At 42.9% G+C, this 19,555-nt stretch overlaps 2 protein-coding genes across 2 annotated transcripts; both read left to right on the top strand.

Annotated features, from left to right (window-relative positions):
- Window positions 1-3,545: 3,545 nt before the first annotated feature.
- Window positions 3,546-8,885, top strand: c1qb (complement component 1, q subcomponent, B chain). The gene is made up of 5 exons (XM_030052000.1): window positions 3,546-3,702; window positions 4,904-5,075; window positions 5,485-5,716; window positions 7,226-7,343; window positions 8,459-8,885. Exons 1-5 carry the CDS (start codon window positions 3,700-3,702, stop codon window positions 8,666-8,668), a joined length of 735 nt encoding a protein of 244 aa, XP_029907860.1. The 5' UTR covers window positions 3,546-3,699; the 3' UTR covers window positions 8,669-8,885.
- A 3,204-nt stretch (window positions 8,886-12,089) lies between these two features.
- Window positions 12,090-14,827, top strand: LOC115358799 (zinc finger protein 3-like). Its single transcript, XM_030050817.1, has 2 exons — window positions 12,090-12,346; window positions 13,852-14,827. The coding sequence occupies exons 1-2, from the start codon at window positions 12,160-12,162 to the stop codon at window positions 14,679-14,681; spliced, it is 1,017 nt and encodes a 338-aa protein (XP_029906677.1). The 5' UTR covers window positions 12,090-12,159; the 3' UTR covers window positions 14,682-14,827.
- The last annotated feature ends 4,728 nt before the right edge of the window (window positions 14,828-19,555 follow it).

Genomic DNA, 19,555 nt, shown 5'->3' with positions numbered 1-19,555 from the left:
ACTCATCTGTATTTCACAGAGTTTTTCAAAAAAATCACATCAGCTTTTTTGTTGACAGATATAGCATGGCATGCTAACCTTTAATGTGGAACAGATACTGACAACCCGATTCATTTTGAAATCCTAAAACCTCAACACACTGCCAGGAAACACCAATGGAGGCCAAAAACACAACACAGCACAACTTGCAAAGAGGAAGGCACGAAATCTGCCCTTCCTCATTCAGGAAAAAAAGGAAAACAGGAGTGAGAAAAACAGAACAAAATGTAAATTGGAGAGAAAATGTTATCGTATGATGCATTAGGTGATGCTTCATCATCAGTTCTCTATCATATTTATTTAGCCCGATTTCCTCTTGGACTTTTTCGCTTCCTCTGTGGGTGATTTTCGTGTTGGCAGCTTTTGTGGTGTTTCTGCTTCACCGGAGTGAAGGGAGAAGTGGAGGGTGACAGGAAATATCAGGACACTTTGAGACGCTTCATAAACCGCAGAGAGGAAACGTGGTTGATCTTCACAGGGCAACATGGCAACCAAGGCCAACGGCATCAAACACAACCAACATAATGCATCTGATGGCTGTGTGCTGAACAGAAATGTCCTGGAGTTTACGAAGTTCTCAGTTGGCATCTCCAAAAAACAAAGTACAGAAAGCTGATGTTTGAGTGGCAGCCCCATTTTCTCTGTGGTCTCTGTATTTCCAGTTTCTGGGCTTCATATTATAAAGATATTGGTTGGTGCAGGTGAATCCCCAAACCACACGGACAGAGCTGAGAGCCCGGCTCCTGGTGATCAAATTAACTGAGAAGAGATAAAGAGAGGTTCTCAGCAAAAGGAGGAGTTGTTTCAATTCGAATGCAAGAAATCTGATGCAGCATCACTGATCTGACCTCTAAACATAGCATTTCAATAATTATAAATATACATAATTTACTTGTCATTTTTCATTTATTTGCATATTTATTTGTAAACATTCAAGTAATTTTGCTGTGATTTTTTTGTCTTTTTTTTTTTTTTTTTTTTGCAAAAGTTCCATTTTTTTTTTTTTTTTTTTTTTTTTGGTAATGGTCCAGGTAATTATTTAGTGAATTTGCTGGTCAATCAATTTTTACCCATGTTTTTAAAAGAACTCAGGTGAATTTGCTCAGCTTTCAAAGGATTCATTTTACTCAATTTTAATTGTCTACAAAAAGTATGAGTGATTCTGTATATAGTAAGATGTTTTAATCTCACCTTGTTCTCTCACCAGTGCTTAATACAATCAATTTTCCTATCAGGATCCTTGAGGTGAAATCATTTTGGATGGAGGTCCGTGGTCCGCCCGGGGGTCCACAACATGGAAAAGTACCTTGCACGGTGCAGTCTAGCAACTTCCATGCAGAAATGTTCAGCAAAAATCGGCAAACACTGACAAACATCATAACTATTAATCGTTTCATTGTCATTGAATCAAGTGTTATCTTGAAATTTTTAATGCAAAGGGATTTCACTGTGTGTACTTCAGGACTGATGTGACGTCTCTGAAAGTCTCACTCAAGATTTGACTTGGAGCAACGAACTGAATTGTTGTTCTGTTGCCCTTCTCCTGACTTGGAGGTCTTTTTTTTTTTTCTCTGACTTCCGAGGACGAAGGAACGTTGCAACACTCAGGCTGATTTCCCAGATAAACTCAGGGCTAAAATTAGCTTTTACTGGTAGAACTTCAGCAGCACATCCAGTTTATAGTTGGAGCATGTGACTGATGGTGTTTGCATTGCTGGGGCGTTGTCTCAGTGACTCAGTTTTGCACTCGCTTGCTTGTTGTTCGACTAAATCAATATTCACAGTGAATCAGATACGATTTTTTGACATTTTGGTGTAGTTAATTACTGCAGCGGTAAACTATTGTGGGGCATAAAAGCAACTTCTTAAACCAGTTTACCTCTTGACTGGAATTCAACCAGTTCTCTTTGATAAATGCCAGCCTGTTTTTCTTTCATCTCAAAGAAATGGGATGCTCAGTGGAGCGGAGTTCCTCCAACATGGCCGCCAGAGGAGTCACACCACCTGAATGTCCTGTAGGGATCGTGCTACAAATTTACAGATTATAAATCCCAACAGTGATCACAGATTACAGAGGAGTGTGAGGGAGAAATAAGATAAGAGAAATAGACCAAACCAGTGACCGCAGATGGTTTTTGATAATTCTGTGCTGCTGTGGACATTTATCAACCTTTCATCCTTTCAACCTTTCTTCAACCTTTGCTTTTCTTTCTTTTCCATCATCGTGTCTTGTTGGTCGGCCCGCTGATGCTGAGACAAGCGGACAACATTTTGACCGTCGTCTCAGGTCAACGACTTAATATTGACTTTCTCAAATTGCTCAGCAGTTTGAGAAACGTGAAATCTGAATGTTGAAATATGAGTCACATGCAGGTCTCATGCCTTAGAATCTGATTTTATAGCATTTTTCCATGTTTTGAAGATGGGAACTGAAAAAACAAATCCAAGCAGGTTTTTGCTGGTCAAACTGATAAGACAACCAACGCAGGGTAAAACAAACAAGGTAAATAATCTGCCAGTGTGATGAGATAATCCCACTTGTTTCCAATGTAGTTTTCAAATGTTCAGTTGTTCAGTTTTTCCAAAATTTTCTAGGAACAAGTATAAATATGTTGAAATAAGGCAGATCAGCCCACTTGGATCAAGAAAATGACACGATTCAAGAAAATACTGAAAGCAAATGTATTATTGCTGGAAACAAGTGGGATTATCTCATGTCACTGGCAGATTTTTTTTTTTATCTTGTTTGAATTAAAACAAGATTTCAACACTGAAGAGGAGACTGAATGGCTTGCTAACATTGAGTCCTGGTGTAAAAAGTGTTTTTGATCAATTACTAGTTTTATTATAAAGCAACATAAAATATCCAGATGTTTTTTTTTGGTTTTTTTTTAATCCCAGTGGGCTAATCTGCCCTGTTCTGCTTTGTTTCAACATATTTACACTTGCTCCCAAAATTCCTTAAACAAGTGGAAACACATTGGAGACAAGTGGGATTATCTCAGCCAACTGGAAGATTTCAACACTGCAGAGGAGACTCAATGACTTATTAACATGGCGTTGGGTGTAAAAATGTGTTTTGTGGCAGTAAAAGGTGTGTGATTTAAAACGTGGTGTTAGTAAAAGCTGTCGAGTTTGTTTTTAGAGCAGAGATCAGGGCTCCGGTCCTGCTGGAATCAAACCTGAGAAGTTACAGGACGGTCTCTGCAGGGGCGTCGTATATGGGGGAAAAGTTAGGACAATTCTAAGGGCCCTTGCCTGACAGGGGCCCCAAAAGATAGGTAAAAACTAATATAAAATTATTAAATCATCATCGAGTAAATAGATATATATATTTTTTCCATGGGGCCAAAAATTCCTGGCGTTCCTGTTTGCCCAGGAACATCACACCTCATGTTCATGTTGTTTTGGGAGAGCAGTTTCCAGAGAGAAAGTTGAATCCAGTTTATCAAAATGAGCTACCAGAGAGTGAAAACAGGGGCGATACGCTCTGATCTGAGCTGATCTGGTCTCCAGACTGGAACAGTTTCACTTCCTCTTTGTGCTGAGCTGCTGCTGCCGTCCGGCCGCCTCGCTCCATCAGTCCATCGCTCTGCGGCAGACACAGCGACCGGACAGACAGACAGACAGACTGCAGGAGGAAAGCTACAGGACCTGCACATGGTGAGAAAAACATCCGTGTGTCGCTCAGCTCCAGCACAGGCAGCACGGCTGTTGGTTTTCAAGCTTTTATCAGCAGCGTTTTTGTTGCTCAAACCTCAAACCCGAGGCCGGGGAGAGAATCACATCCTGTTCTCCTCTGCTGATGTTTTGCTTAAGAAAAAGACCGGCTGTGGAAATGTATTTCAGTGGCAGTAAAAGGTGTGTGATTTGGTGGGATTTTGTTTGTGGGATTCAACAACCTGCTGTAGGAAATGGGGTTTCCAAATCGTCTGTGACCTCTTTTACATAATCCATAATCCATAATCATTTACAAGATGTTCTTTTGGGAGGTTGTTCATTGTTTTATCCTGCTTTTTTATGAATGATTTGAGTCACATCCAGGGACTCGCTCCTGTTTTTATGGTGGGCAGAAAGTAGATTTGGGATGTTTTTTTGTTGTTTTTTTTTGCCAATCCCATTTCCATTAGCAGTGTTTAATGTTTATTGTGTTGGTATCAAGTGGGCGAGAATATTTGGCTTGTTTGTTGGGGCTGAAGAATTCTCTTAATCTGAGAGTGCAGGAAAACATCTGGAGGTCAGTGATGGTGTTGAGGTCCTCACAGTGTGTGTTGGGGTCTAAACAACGGTCTCTGCTCAGGGCCTAATTTACATGAAGCGCTCAGATTAACAGCAGAGGAGGGCCCGGCTGGCACAGGAGTTGTACCCATGGATCACATTTTCTTCATTTGTTATTTTATTTGTTATGCTATTGTTATTTGTATTTAGGCTGTCCTGAAACAAGTGAAACTGCAGTGGAAACAAGTGGGATTATCTCATCCCACTGGCAGATTGTGTAGAGATTTTTTTGCGGTGTATCAGGAGCCGACCCAGACGTAAAGTTGACCACAAATCCTCATCAAAATCTGGGATTGTGGATCCAGTATATTTTCTCTGTGTGGAAAATCCATGTTGCTTTCACATCATCATCCCCGTTACAGTCTGTGATTTAATCTGCATTCAAAACTTGGACATTTTTAATCTGCATTTAATTTGCATTGTTGTGATAGTGTGTGTGTGTGTGTGTGTGTGTGTGTGTGTGTAGATGTGATTAGCTTGTCTTGTATGCTCTGCTTATAAAAATGAAAATCCCCCAATCTCAGCAATACCATGGTGTGTGTGTGTGTGTCTGTGTGTGTGTGTGTGTGTGTGTGTGTGTGTCCAGGCTGCCCAGTGGCTGAGTTGCGGTGTTGCGGCGCTGCTGCTGACGCTCCACGTCGCTCCAGTCGTCACGCAGTCGACCTGCGATGCGTCCGGCCGCCCGGGGATCCCTGGGATCCCGGGAACCCACGGCTCCAACGGCCGGGACGGTCCCAAAGGGGAGAAGGGCGACTCCGGTGAGGTCAAAAATTATATCTACACACCTGACACGTTTGTTTATTTATTTGTTTACTTTTTCAGGTATTTCATTTTTTTGGCCTATTTTTCTCTACTTTGCTGCTTTTTATTTATTTTTTTTTCCCACATAAAGCACATTGTATTGCGTTTCAATGTAAAAATGTGCTATATGAATAAATATATAGAATTTGATTGATTGATTGATTGATTGATTGATTGATTGATTGATGGACTAACAAGACAGCACACCCAACTGAAACTGAAAAGTAAAGGTACAAAAGTCACACCGAGTGCAAAGCATTGTGTTCATGCTGATAAACAAAACATTTTGCAGCAGGTCTGTTTTTTTATTTAACCTTGCTATTCTTTACTACAGTATATACTCCTGTGTTTGTGCTGTGTGAACAGGTGAGGCGGGGCAGCCTGTACAGGGCCAGAAGGGGGCGACAGGCGGGTTGGGCCCCCCAGGACGTCCCGGTCTGAAAGGCGACCCGGGGGAGCCCGGGCCCCCGGGGTCTGCAGGCACGCCGGGGCCGAAGGGAAAAACGCTCGGCTCCAGCAACGAGAAGAAATCGTTCTTCTCCCAGTACCGCTGGGCCTCGCCCATGCCAGACATCGACACGCCGCTCATCTTCAACAGGTCAGCAGCCGCTCAGTCAGTAAACACAAACCGAGCACCTCTGTGCAGCTGGAGGCAGACAGAGGGCTGACTCTCTACTGGATAACTGATTAAAACCATTAATTATCAAAATAAACTGGATCCATTTCTGTCACAACTGTAAACCTTTTCCACGGCAGCCATTTTGACATGAAATAGCAGGGTAAACACAGGTGTATAGCGATGACTTTAACTAAGATTCAGTTCCATTTAGGCATAACAGAGCGCTGAACCTTAACTGATCCTTAACCAATGCCGTCACTAACACCTGTGCTTACCCTGCTATTTCATGACAAAATGGCTGCTGTGAGATTACCCTGCAAAGTGTAAACCCACTAATATACTCTATTATAAAACACCCGATGAGCACTGTGGCTGCCAATTTAAATGTTCTAATATAATAACATATGCGCAATTTTTATTTAGTATTGCCTAAGCATAAAGCATTTCACTTTGTTCTGCCTAGCACCTGTTCACCATTCTCAATGCATGTGTTGACTTGCCTGGTTTGAAGTCCTTATTAGTTCGTTTTTTTTTTTTTTTTTTTTTTTTTTTTTTTTTGCGGTGCAGTTTGCAGACCGCACGGTGCCAGCAGATGTACCGGAACATTCTGGTGACCCTGGGATAACACAGCTTAGGAAAGAGAAGAGCTTTCACTTCCTCTTGCAGTTTAACTGATTTCTGCTTTTTTTTAAAAATCAAGTTAACTCTACATATGAAGAGTTGCATCCCATCAAATTGTACTGTATGTGAGTTTTGGAGAAGAGGATCTGCTGAGCTTCATGTTTTGGGTGGAGGTTCACGCCCAGCTCTTTCGCTTTGTTTCGGTCTTTAGTTTGGTTCATGTGGTCAGGAGAGGACAGTGTCACTCAGACTGAGGTGGCAACAAATAAACCAAACGCCTGAAAATGTCTCTAACAGGAGAGCCGTGGTGTGTTTTGTTAGCAGGACATAATCTGGAGAAACAAGGCCAGAGAGGCTCTTACCTGGTGAGGTAACACATCAACAAACTGACCAGTAAACACACCACCTCTGTTACAAACTGTTACCGCATGTAAAACATAAAATATTAAAAAATCAAGGACATTTCCTCTCTTTTTATTTTTTTTCTTTCTTTCTTTTGCATTGCCGATATTCTGCGTTATTTTTCAGTTGTGTCAAATGGTCGTGAAAGTTGTTGAGTTAGTTTTTAGAAAAGAGGATAGCGCTCCGTGTGATGTTTTCCATGTAACTCTAAAAGGACGAGAGCACCGAGTTCAAACTGGATTCTGTGAAGTGGAAAAATGAGAAATGACAGAAATGAAGGAGACAAACAAAGTGACGGCAGATTTCTCTTCTCTGCCGACCGACTGGAAACACAGTTTGTCTCTTTCTGACGTTTGATCTGACCTATTTGATCAAGAAGTTGGATTGCTCGTGTCTTGTTTCTAGTAAAAAGCAGAAAGGCCTCAGTCAGTGATAACGTTACATTTGTCTTTAATCCTCCAACAGAGAGTTTCTGTCCGACCTGGAGCCACAGCAGCAAGGAGAGCAGCTAACCAACGGCGTGTTCAGCTGCACCACGAAGGGGGTTTATTTCTTCACCTACCACATTACAGCCAGATCACAGGTGGGGCCGAACGCTGTTTGTCCATCACTTGTCTGGCTGCTTTCTCTGTTAACTACAGCTACATGCTTTCCTAAAACACATTTAGCCAGGGTAACTCATAAAAACCATATAGGAAGAATATAGTTGAGGATGAAGCGATTGATAAGTAATCAAATCATTATAATTCTCCACAGGGCCGACAGCACGTTTTTGAGTCTCCCTCCAGTCATTTCCTAAGCCCCTATAATAATAATAATAAGAGTAAAACTTTATTTATGTGACACCTTTCATACAGGGGGTGTAGGCTGAGGTTCACAATAAAGTGAAAAAAACAAGAGTGTAAAACAGGCTTTTAAAAGCAAGTACAAATACAGCACGATCAAACCAAGAAATCAACTGAAAAACAAAGAGTAGAGGCAGTAAAACAAAAGTCAATAAGATATGTAGAAGATGGAGATAAAACAGATTAAGATTAAAAAACAATGTGTAGAAACAAAGGATGAAATAAAAACACAAGACAAAGGAGGGCATAAAAACAACAAAATATGTAAAATAATAGAAACATGACAGTTAAAAGCCATGTTGAATAAATAAGTTTTCAGTTGTGGTTTTAGAAATGTTCACAGAGCCCGCGTCTCTTACAGTCTCGGGCAGGGAATTCCATCATTTTGGTGCAGAATTAAAAAAGGCTGAGCTACTGATTTTCTTATTTATGTGACCGTTTGTATCAAAACATAAATATTACATATTTCTATTTTTTTTTTTTTTTTTATGAGAAAAAAATCCCTTATTGCCTTAAATGTAACTCTAAACCTTGCCCTCATTAAAAATGTGCAGCCATTTGAGTTGAGTCTTGTTGCTTTTTGGAAAATAAAACGCCGGTCACCCTGTCAGTTTACGGGATTGGCACATACACACACACACACACACACACGCACTTTCAGCAGAGGAGTGTGAAAACACCTCAGATACAATCAGCAGAGTCAAGGTCAGGCATTTTAGGAGACAAAAACATGAGAAAAACACATTTTTGAGTGGAAGGAGACTTTAATCTTCTCGGTGTGTCTGAGATTGGGTGGTGTGCCGTGTTGTCAGATATATTTAACCGTGACTGACTGCGTCTTCCCATCATGCAGGTGTGTCTGAAGCTAATGAAGGGGACGGAGAGTAAAGTAACCTACTGTGACACGGCGGAGGGGTTCCTGGTGTCGGCCGGCTCCACGGTCCTGGAGCTGGACGTGGGCGATGAGGTGTCGCTTCACACCACCAAGCAGAACAGCGTCATCCCGCAGCACACCAGCGCCAGCCACACCTTCACCGGCTTCCTGCTCTTCCCCACCAGCTAGACCCAGAGCCTCCACACGCCTCCCGGCCGTCCTGCTCTGGGACGGGGGTCCGCGCTCGTGAGCGGCCTTTAACTGAATCTTTGATCTGGGTAAATACACATCAGTGGAAAACAGAAAAGACCTGCAAACTGTACTTTTGTTTATTATATACTTTTATTCTGTACTGCACTTTTGACTGTACTTTTATTCTGTACAACAGAATAAACTTTTCAATCCCCCTGTTCGTCGGTACTTTTATTTAGTTACACGTCAAAGAGCAAAGATGCCTCGTTAGAGATTTAGCGAAATCTCCATCTGCAATCTCAGGGCAGGAAGATGGAAAAAACAGTTAAATTACAAAGTTCAAAATAACAAATTACAAAGGCTGTTACACCGAAAATGGATGGGTGACAGTAAAATCTTCAGTAAAATCATTTGTGTTTCCCTTCAGTACTCTGTGCCAACACTTCAGCATACACCATGTTGACTGATAACACTTTGACATACTCAGGCCCGTATCCAGAAAGAAATGACAGGGGGGGGCACTAAAGATCCTGGGGGGGCAGTGCCCGCACCAGCGAAACATTTTTAAGCCATTTTTTCAGCCAGATTTAGAGGGATATCTCATTTCTCATTGTTTTTTTAAGTTTTCACCACACCTACCTCTGTGTTTTTGACATAAATCTATCTATCTATCTATCTATCTGTCTGTCTGTCTGTCTGTCTGTCTGTCTGTATAGATAGATAGATAGATAGATAGATAGATAGATAGATAGACAGTAACGTGTGGTGGGGTCCTTGGCATGGCCAAGGGTCAATTAACGCAGCAGAACTCAAATTACGCAGCGCATGCATATGACATATCTATTATACAACTCGTAGACCCGACCGAGCGATTGGTCAATCAGATGTTTAGAATGTGCTCAAATGAGCATGACAGCACGGTTAGCCGTGCTCAAATGAAAAATACCTCATCACTGAAAAGATTACTCCGCCTATATCTCATTACCTGGGTCTGTGTGGTGTCCATGGCAACACGAAACATTTCACTGAAACCCGCATCCCAAAAAACTGTGCAAATGGCCCATCCACAATGAATGACGCACATTTCGCAAGGCCCGTACTCCTACACCATCGAGAACACCTTGACACAGTCAATGGACGAAATGTGCGGCTTGGTCAGCATTTGGTTGCGATCGCAGTTACCATGGCAATATAAATCACGATTTAAGTTTCCCATAGGAAATGAATGGGGACTTTGAAGCATGCAGAAACGTGAATCAAACTTTAAAAAGGTGACATTGACCAGGACTATTTTTGGTATAAGGGGTATTTTCAAACACCTTACCGTTTTTTTATAAAATCACAGTTTAACGTTTGACACATTTTCCCGCCTTTTTTCTGTTTTCAATGTGTGTGTATGTGGAAGTCGTTAAGCGGCTAACTGACAGAGTGGGGAGCTGGGATGAGGATTATCCAAAAAAATAAAACGAAAACCGCCCTCACAGGCACATAGTTTGAAGCACACACGTCATTTATTAGATTTATGTCCTCTCTCACACGATGCATCTACTTTTACCATAAGACCAACAGAATTTGAATGGCGAGCCTCTAAAGACAACATGCCCCTTGGTTTTCCCCAATAGGCTTCAATGTTATTTTTCAGGAGAAGAACAGAGCCGTTTCTGTTTTTCACTGTTTTTTACATCGCTCTCCTGTCCACAGTTTAGACCCCAGGAGCACAAAAAATACACCCAGTGCTTCAGGAACCCCTTGTGGTGCTCAACGTCTGCTTGGTTTTCTGATAGGAGTTACCGTTTTGGCACAAATTAGCCAAGAGTAAGTGCTTCGCCAAGCACGAAATCTGCTCTGTGACTGGCATTCTGTCAACGTTGCCTAGCAACAGAAGTGCACGTTCATATTGCATCGCTCTTCAGTAAAATTTCAGTTCGCTACTCCTCCCACAGTTTCGAAAAAACCTATGACATTATTATTATGAAAAAGTGCGTCTCAGTCGGGAATGGTGTGCTACGACTTCTGTATATTTCAGGTGTTACCATGGCGACAAAAATCCCCAAAAAACTGCACAAATGGCCCATCCACAATGAATGGCGCACATTTCACAAGGCCAGTACTCCTACACCATCAAGAACACCTCGACACAGTCAATGGACGAAATGTGCGGCTTGGTCAGATCTCCTAGCCTGCAAATTTTGGTTGCGATCGCAGTTACCATGGCAACATAAAAAGATTTCAAAAAATCCCATAGGACATGAATGGGGACTGTGAAGCCACATATCTCGGTCATACGGTCACGCAGAAACGTGAATCAAACTTTAAAAAGGTGACATTGACCAAAGTCTTGGTTTTTCAAGAATATGTGAATGTATTGGTCAACTCTGATAGTTTTTGATCAGTCCTTGTTGAAGAATCATCCTCAGTTTAGAGAGGTTTTTCAGTTTTTAATGGGAGGTGGCATCACATGTGCACACTAACATGCCCACACACAGACACACATGTTCCTGTCTTTATATCCTTGTGAGGACATTTATTGATATAATGCGCACTCTACACACTCTTACATAGACACACACCTTCCTGTCTATAATACTTGTGAGGACATTTATTGATATAATGCGCACTCTACACACACTGCATACACACACACACACACACACACACACAATATAACTGAGTGCAATTCACTTTGTTCATTGATCACTGTTGATATTTTTTAGTGACACAGACACACACACACCACCACGCAGATACACACTCTTCCACGCACATACACTACATAGCTGAATGTAATTCACTTTGTTCATACATCACTATTCTTACTTTTTAGTGATCCCCCCCTCAAAATTTCCGCGTGGGAATTTTCTAGTTATTATTATAATAATTATTGTTGTTGTTATTGTTATCATTATATTTAACCTTTATTTATACAGGTAATCTTGCTGAGACACTGTCTTTCCAGGACCAACACAACAATACAACACTGAGTTACAGACAAATAGATCATTCAGTAAAGAACACACGCACACAAACATACACATAAAATCTGAAATCAGTCTCAGAATTGAGACATAAAGCTGGAATCCTGACTTTTATCTGCAGATACTGAAAAAGGTCATAATCTCAGAAATCCAAAATGCTGACTTTAATCTCAGACTTCAGAGAATAAAGTCAGAATTCTGTTTTATTCTGAATTTTCCAACTTTAATCTCAGAATTTTTTGAGTTTTGTCTCTGATTTTTTTTATTTCTTTGATTTTTTTTTTTTTTTGCCCTAATGCTCTGCTATATTTATATACTTTTACCTCGTCGTTAATTAAAAAAAAAAAAACAAAAAAAAACAACAACAACACACGATTAGAAGCGGTGCAGTGCGGTTTCCCGACCACCAGATGTCGCTGTGGATCCGGAGGAGTGACGCGCTCGGGTCAGGCGGCCGGTGCGTCGTTACTTCCGGGTGAGCAGATGTAAACAGAGGCAGCCGAGACAGAAACCATGACCAAACTGGAGCTGCTGAACGTGTTCCTGAACGACAGGCTGACCGCCGCCGCCGAGGACATCTTCCGGGCCATCCGCGACACCGTGGCCGAGTACCAGAGCGAGATCCTGCGGTCCAAGGAGGAGAACGAGCGGCTGAGGAGGCTGCTCAATGTGGCCGTGCAGAGGCTGCTGCTGCAGACAGGTCGGCTGCACACACACACACACACACACACACACACACACACACACACACACACACACACACACACACACACACACACACACACCGACTGACATCCACATATGAGCCACTGACCGTCATCTTTAGCGTCGCACCTCCTGAGCCGCTGGGAGCTGGTGGTGGTGTGTGTGTGTGTGTGTGTGTGTGTGTGTGTGTGTGTGTGTGTGTGTGTGTGTGTGTGTGTGTGTGTGTGTGTGTGTGTGTGTAAACACCACATCACCGTCTGATGCCAGCAGCCTTACACTTTCTACGTTTTCATTTTTATCTAGTCATTCATTCATTCATTGCTTCATTTATTATGGTGAAGTGCGGACATAGTGCTAAATATACAGGCAGCAGGTGAGCTTCCAGCTGTGTAACATCAGAAATGTTGATTGTGATGCTTGATTGATTGAAAAAAAAAAGAAGAGGAAGAATAAGAGAAAAGAAATTCTAATCTGTGTTTATGGATGAAAAAGTCAGATAAAAATGTCTATATGAAAACAAGACCTGATTTTCTTTATTTCTTTTTTATTTTGATGATGATGATAAGTTGACTAGACGGACAGAAACCAAACCAGATGGCCAAGTACTAGAGACTGAACGTCATTAAATGGTCTTGAAGTCTTGAATCTGAAATTACCAGGCATGTTTAGATGCTATTTTGTTTTTAGTCATTCAAGCATCAGAGTCAACGATTCTGAGGTTACAAACTCTGAACCTACCTCTTATAATCCTGTTGTTATATTTACCTGGATGGCTGAAGAACTTTGTGCCACTAGTCACAAAACAGCACTGAACAACAAAGCACTGGTGATGATGAGAGCATACCAACGATGACATTAAATGCTTTTAGCCGAATATCTGTCCAACATTTCCAGGCTTTACATAATATTGTTTGTTGAATATTTGTATTTTGTTATGTTGTGCCTTCGGGAGGGAATGTCATAGCAAATACCGCCTGTTGATTGTGCTCATTCCTCAGAAAGTCCCTCGTCATTTTTCTAGTGACGAAGCGTCAGACAACTTTTCTCCTGCTATAAAACTCTAAACCATCTGTGATGCTAATGCTGCTTTTATATTGACCTTTAAAAATACCCATTGGTGTGTTAATCCACCTCACTTTATAATTCAACTGTCATAATGACCTGTAGAGAGAAAGAAGGGGAATCCTTGGATCCAAATACACAGTACCTATGTTTATACACTCCTGTGATGATGATTTGAATGCAAAAAAGATGACTTGTCCAAAAATGAGTCTTAAATTCTGTCCAGATTTGTCTAAGTTACTATGTTAAATGCCCCGAGGCTGTGACTGAGCAGAGGACGGACTCAGCTGGTCCTGACAGCGAGCAGAGGATCTGTTCTGACTTATTTGTCTCTCAGAGAGACAAACTGTGTGGTAAACTGTCATATCAGCCACTGAGAAGTCATGTTGAGTTAGAGCAGATCCTCTCTACATGACTGTGATGCTTGTACCTTTTCAGAGCCGGCGTCTGTCCAGCCGCCAGAGGACGCTCCGCCCTGCGAGCCTTCATGGAGAGCCGGCGTGGAGCTGCTGTCGCCGTCACAGATCAAAGAGGAGCCGGAGCTCAGGGACATTCAGTGCGACCTCCGTCATGAAGGGAGAACCTCGGCGTCTCTGGCGGAGGGCAGCGGCGTTCAGGCCGAGCCGCCACAGAGGTCACACCCTCCCCCGACACAAACTGTGTGTAACAGAGAGAGCGCCTCCCCTCTCCCTGTAGCCTCCCAGGACATCAAGACAGAGAGCGGCGGAACGGCCGAAAGGAAACACCAACCAGGCGGCGGCTTACCGTCCTCGCTGACTGTTTACTCAAACTCCAGAGCGTCTCAGAGCGCCTCGTGTGCAGAGGCAGCGCACAGCGACGGGCCTCAGGACAGACAGAACACCCCAGGATCAGAGGAACAGACAAACGCAAAGCAAGGCACACATCTGCTGCGGATCAAGGCCGTGCGTTCGGTGAAGCCGGCGCTGCCGCGGCCGCCCCACCCGGCCCAGAGCGTGCAGAAGTGGCACTGCTGTAAAGAGTGCGGCAAGGGCTTCAGCTTCGCCTGCCAGCTGGAGGTGCACATGCGCTGGCACACGAAGGAGAAGCCGTACGGCTGCGCCGTGTGCCGCAAGAGCTTCACCACGGTCAGCATGCTGAAGAGGCACCACCGCATCCACACCGGGGAGAAACCGTTCCGCTGCCACATCTGCGGGAAGTGCTTCAACCAGTCGGCCCACCTCAACACACACTTCAGGCTGCACAGCGGGGAGAGGGCGTGCTGGGGCCGGGCGCCGCACCGCAAGTGAAGGATGCTGGGGGACATCCTCATGTAAAGTCACACTCTGAAGTTGACTTTCCAGTTCAGTGTACGTCGTTTGTGTCCTCTGTGTCTCTGTGAGTTTTGTTGTGCAATAAAGTTGTGGTGCAGTACGGATTTGTGCTGTGAACTGTTCGTGGTGCGTTCCTCTTGTTGTTGTCTTCCACCCAAACAAAGGCGCAGACACATTCATCACGTTCATGTGGGAAAACCTCCAAAGGGTCACAGCAGAACATTACATCCGTGTGCAAATCTGTACGCCCAGATTGAAAAATTGCACCCTGTGTTGCACTGCCAGGCGCTGCATGACGAGCGGGCGGTGACCTCCCCGCTCTAGTGGTGCAATACACTGCAAAAACACAAAATCTTACCAAGATTATTTGTCTTATTTCAAGTCAAAAATGTCTTATTTCTAGTCAAAATATCTCATTACACTTAAAATAAGACATGATCACCTCAGAAGAAACTTGTTTTTGGACAATTGTCTCTTGTTTCAAGTGAAAATTTGCTTGACACAAGTGAAAATTTGCTTGTTTCATTGGCAGAATTTGCCAGTGGAAAAAGTGAAAATTCACTTGAAACAAGTGAAAATTAGCTTGAAACAAGAAACAAATTTTGCCAATGAAACAAGCAAATTTTCACTTGTTTCAAGCAAATTTTCACTTGAAACAAGAGACAATTGTCCAAAAACAAGTTTCTTCTGAGGTGATCATGTCTTATTTTAAGTGTAATGAGATATTTTGACTAGAAATAAGACATTTTTGACTTGAAATAAGACAAATAGATTGGTACTCGTGATGTGGCGGCCACTGGACGCCAAGGAGGCACCTTCACCCAAGACAGAGTCAAATTAGAGGGATGACTTGTTGGGCGAGATGTAATCACCGCTCTGTGTTTATGGGGCGCCCGGGTGGCTGACTTGGTAGAGCGCGTACCACATATCAGGTCGTTACGGCAACAGCCTCCTGCTTGCCCTGTCTCGCTACTGTCACTGTCAAATTAAGCAGAAATGAACAAAAAAATCTTTAACAAAAAACGGAAACAGTTAATCAATTGACTAATCGTCTCATCACCTCAGGGGTCATAATAAACCCAATCACAAATGCACCACGACACCCTTCAAACCACAGTTGGCTCACGTGTACACTGAAGGTGAGAGTCACTCCTGGCATCAAATACAGTGAATGAATACTGAAACAAACAAACAAAAAAACAAGTCTTTAAGTTACAGCTGTTCATAAACACAAATTGCACTGTGGAGTTTTCTGACTGTGAGGTGCTGCCATCTGCTGACAGCTGTTCATACCTGCTCAGTGTGACGATATGTAATGTGTTCTATTTTATTTATTTATTTTTTTAAACTTTATTTATAGGTCTTTTTTTTTTTTTTACACATTTATCTGAGAGCTTCACAGGAATAAAATGGATTCCAATACCAGCACACACTGTAGACAAAGGATTTTGAAAAAGAAAAATACAAGAAATTTTCATTATGATAACAGCGCACACTGCATATAAATCATTAAATGCATATAAATCAATAATAATATTGTTAATTACACATTTTTTAAAAATTCAAAGCAAGGATTGTGTTGGCGTTTCTAATCCTGTAAAATCTGACAGTAATTTTCAGATTTACTACAAATGAATATTGTGAATATCGGTTATTGATGTCCTTGATTGCTAATAATCGTTAACGGTATCGGCTCTGAAATGTCAATATCGGTCAATCCCTGGAAATAGCTGTGTTGTCTTGGGAAACAAACGCTGTGTTCTTCCTGGAAACAGCCACTCACACACACACACACACACACACACACACACACACACACACACACACACACACTTTTTAGTACTATAATAACTGATTTTTTTTTTTTTTTTCACTGTTTCGGGATAGTCCCTTCTGATTCCCCCTCGCTGCAGGCGGTCACATCACAGGCCGACCTTGCGTCCGTCCTTCCAGATGTTGCTCAGACTTGAGGCAGACAGCGGAGTGTGAAAGTGGGTTAACCAGTTAATGATGTCTTGCAGCCTCATCTGCTCTCCCCACAGCTCTTTGTCTCCGTCCTTCAGCTCATTACCGCTGCAGACCAACGAGCTGTCGCTGTGATTACACGCCGGGCCCCCGCCGCTTCTACTCGCCTCTCCTTCCTGTCCGCTTCCCTTTTGATCATCTGGATTTGTGAAGGGAAATCATGGCAGGCCTTTGTCTGCAGGAGGGTGACTGGTGAAGTTAAACGCTCGACAAGGCATTCCAGCGGAGAAATCCGGGATAAGTTTACTAAATTGAAACTCAATCAGAGCCAAAATGACCTCCAACCCCCCCATGGTGCTGCAATCAGAGGCGGCAGATTTACAATATTTGAGGATGGAGGAGGGGGTTGATGGAAGAGCCCAGTTCTGTGATTGCATTTGCTGACTGCAGGACTCCTTGACTATATGCTCCCCCTGCCACGCAACCCACTGTCTCATTAGCAAGGCTTCCCATCACATCATGCCCTTATTATAGGCCCGTTTGTGCTTTTGGAGTATGGCCTTATTGTTTCCAGTGGGCAGCACATCGGCTTCAGTGGGTCTGATGGATGTAGACACTGTGCCACCTGTCATTATAGGCCTATACTGCATCATTTAGATATTTATATGCCCCTTTATTAAGAAAAGAATGCATAGATGCAGCCTTCCCACCTGCTATGCTGGGCCGAGATCCATAGTTTGAAACTCAATGCTTTATATGCTTAAAAAAAAAAAAATAAATAAATAAAAACTTGAAATCTCCCTGTGCAGCAGCAGTTTCACATGAGTGACAGCAGGGGGGTTGCAGATGTGATGTCAGCAGTTCACATGGAGAAACTGTAAATTTGGTTACATTTGTATTGCATTGATGATAAAGCTTGTTAAGCTTCACAAATTTTAAATATGTTAATTATTTATTATTTTGAAAGGCGCTCATTTTGAAGCAAGTTGGATATGCACTGGTGATCAATTTAGCCTGGCCTCCTTGAATTTTAAATATTTTTCAGAACATGCATTTATTTACTTTATTTATTTGCAAATGCACAGTGCAAAGATCTAGAGGGGAAATGGGAAATAAAGATAGGAAAACCATGTGAAGGTTATAAACCAGATGTGTAACCCCGGTGCTGCGATTTCACATTTTTACCCGACCTCATCTCATCTCCATCAGCCTCCTCTCACCCGACGCTGACCGCCTTCTCTGTATCTCATGTATCACGGCTGGTTTTGAAAATATTCCCTCCCACTGCATGGCCTCGCACCTCCTGCACCTTCAACCCCCATTAGCATTGCTTTATTCTCATATTTTTCTATTCTCTCTGTGCTTTATTCATTCTTAGTTGCTTCCCTAATGTTTTGCTCCCCTTACTCCCATCATCTTTTGTGTCTCTCTCTCATTCTGGAGTATGAATGCCTTGTTTGAGTGGGACTATTTTTCTCTCAGTGTGCTCCACCCTCCTCCACTCCGCCACCCCCTATCCTCTGTATCCCCTTTGTCCTCGTCATCCCCCTCGTCCTCTTCATCCCCCTTGTCCTCTTCATCCCCCCTGTCCCGCCTGCTGCGGCAGCTTCTTTGCTCGTCATCGCCCTGTGGTGCTGTGGCTGTGTCTCCAGCCTCGGTCGATGCCTCCTGCTGCTTTTGTTGTCTTTATTTTGTCTGCGAGTGTGTTTTCTTCTGTATCTTGACTGTGTTGCTTTATAATTTGCCCACTAGGTTGGCATCTATTGTCCACCTGTCTGGCCTTGAAGGGATCTCCTCTTTCTTAGGCTTTTCCACCGACAAAGAAGCAATTCTGTTCTGCTTCAAGCACCAAATTTTGAGCTGTATTATTATATATTGCATTTCCACCAAATATAGATTGGTTCCCAGATGGAAAAAATAGGCTCTCAACTAAAACCACAAAATAGTAGTTCTCAAGTGGGCATTTATTATTGCACAAGGAAAGATGAAGACGACTACCAGGAAACTTTGTGGTCTGGTTAAAAGTTTTTTGGCAACACCAGGCAGAGATTCCCCCAGACTTGTGTGCACATCTGCAAATAAAAATATGCTGCATTTGCCTTTCTATGAGCAGCAGCTGCGCTTTTCCCGTCACATCCTGCTCATTTCTCTGGGACAGAATTAACACACCGGCCAAGGCAGCAGCAAAAATTAGGCTTTATTATTCTCAATCTGAACCCCACCAGGCTCAGATTATGTAGGTTAATTTCTCCAGCAGGTATAAGGGGCTGGTCTCTGTGCTGCAGGTGACAGCAGGTCGTGGCACCGTGGTGCTAAAAAGTGTTTACCTCTGCACTCCCACCATCGATGAGGCGATGGTTCCACTCCAAACACTGGTCGAAACACAGGCCAGTTCCTTAGTTTGCACTTTGAACCAAACCAGTTCAAGAACCAGAACTTTGTTGAAGGAAAAGGCATACAAGTGGTCCTCAAGATTTCTTCCTTGTTTTCTCAGTTTCTGTGGGGTCTTTTTTTTTTTAATCTTGCCCGCTATGAGGATTAGGCCAGAGGTGTCGTCCCTTTGGGCCTGTAAAACCCTTTTAGAGTATAAATAGTTATTTGGGGCCGTAAATGAACTTGAACTCAAAACTTGAATCACAGCGCATCACTCGTCCACAAAGTCAGCGACCTCCTGACAGGAAACGAGGTGTGGAGACAGGAAATGGCAGAAAGAAAAAAAAAAACAGTATGTGTAAACAGGCTCCCATGAGAGCATCAGGCTGAAAAATTACAGCAGATTAGAGCGGCGTTCCTGCTGCACGGCGGCTGAGCTGCTGTTGTGCGAAAACCTCCTGCCTCCAATTTTTGGAGACTTTCATGTTCTGACTTCAGCTGGAGGATTACAT

Source organism: Myripristis murdjan, chromosome 5, assembly GCF_902150065.1.
Source record: "Myripristis murdjan chromosome 5, fMyrMur1.1, whole genome shotgun sequence".
Lineage (NCBI taxonomy): Eukaryota > Metazoa > Chordata > Actinopteri > Holocentriformes > Holocentridae > Myripristis > Myripristis murdjan.
Note: the sequence above shows the minus strand (reverse complement) of the source record. Positions and strands in the feature narration are given on the sequence as shown.

What these genes read in the sequence shown, in the direction of transcription:
- LOC115358799 (XM_030050817.1), top strand. Translation starts at nt 12,160, where the DNA reads ATGACCAAACTGGAGCTGCTGAACGTGTTCCTGAACGACAGGCTGACC. An exon ending in GAGGCTGCTGCTGCAGACAG is followed by an intron (nt 12,347 to 13,851) that starts GTCGGCTGCACA and finishes GTACCTTTTCAG; the next exon opens with AGCCGGCGTCTGTCCAGCCG.
- c1qb (XM_030052000.1), top strand. An exon ending in AGGGGAGAAGGGCGACTCCG is followed by an intron (nt 5,076 to 5,484) that starts GTGAGGTCAAAA and finishes CTGTGTGAACAG; the next exon opens with GTGAGGCGGGGCAGCCTGTA. An exon ending in ACGCCGCTCATCTTCAACAG is followed by an intron (nt 5,717 to 7,225) that starts GTCAGCAGCCGC and finishes ATCCTCCAACAG; the next exon opens with AGAGTTTCTGTCCGACCTGG.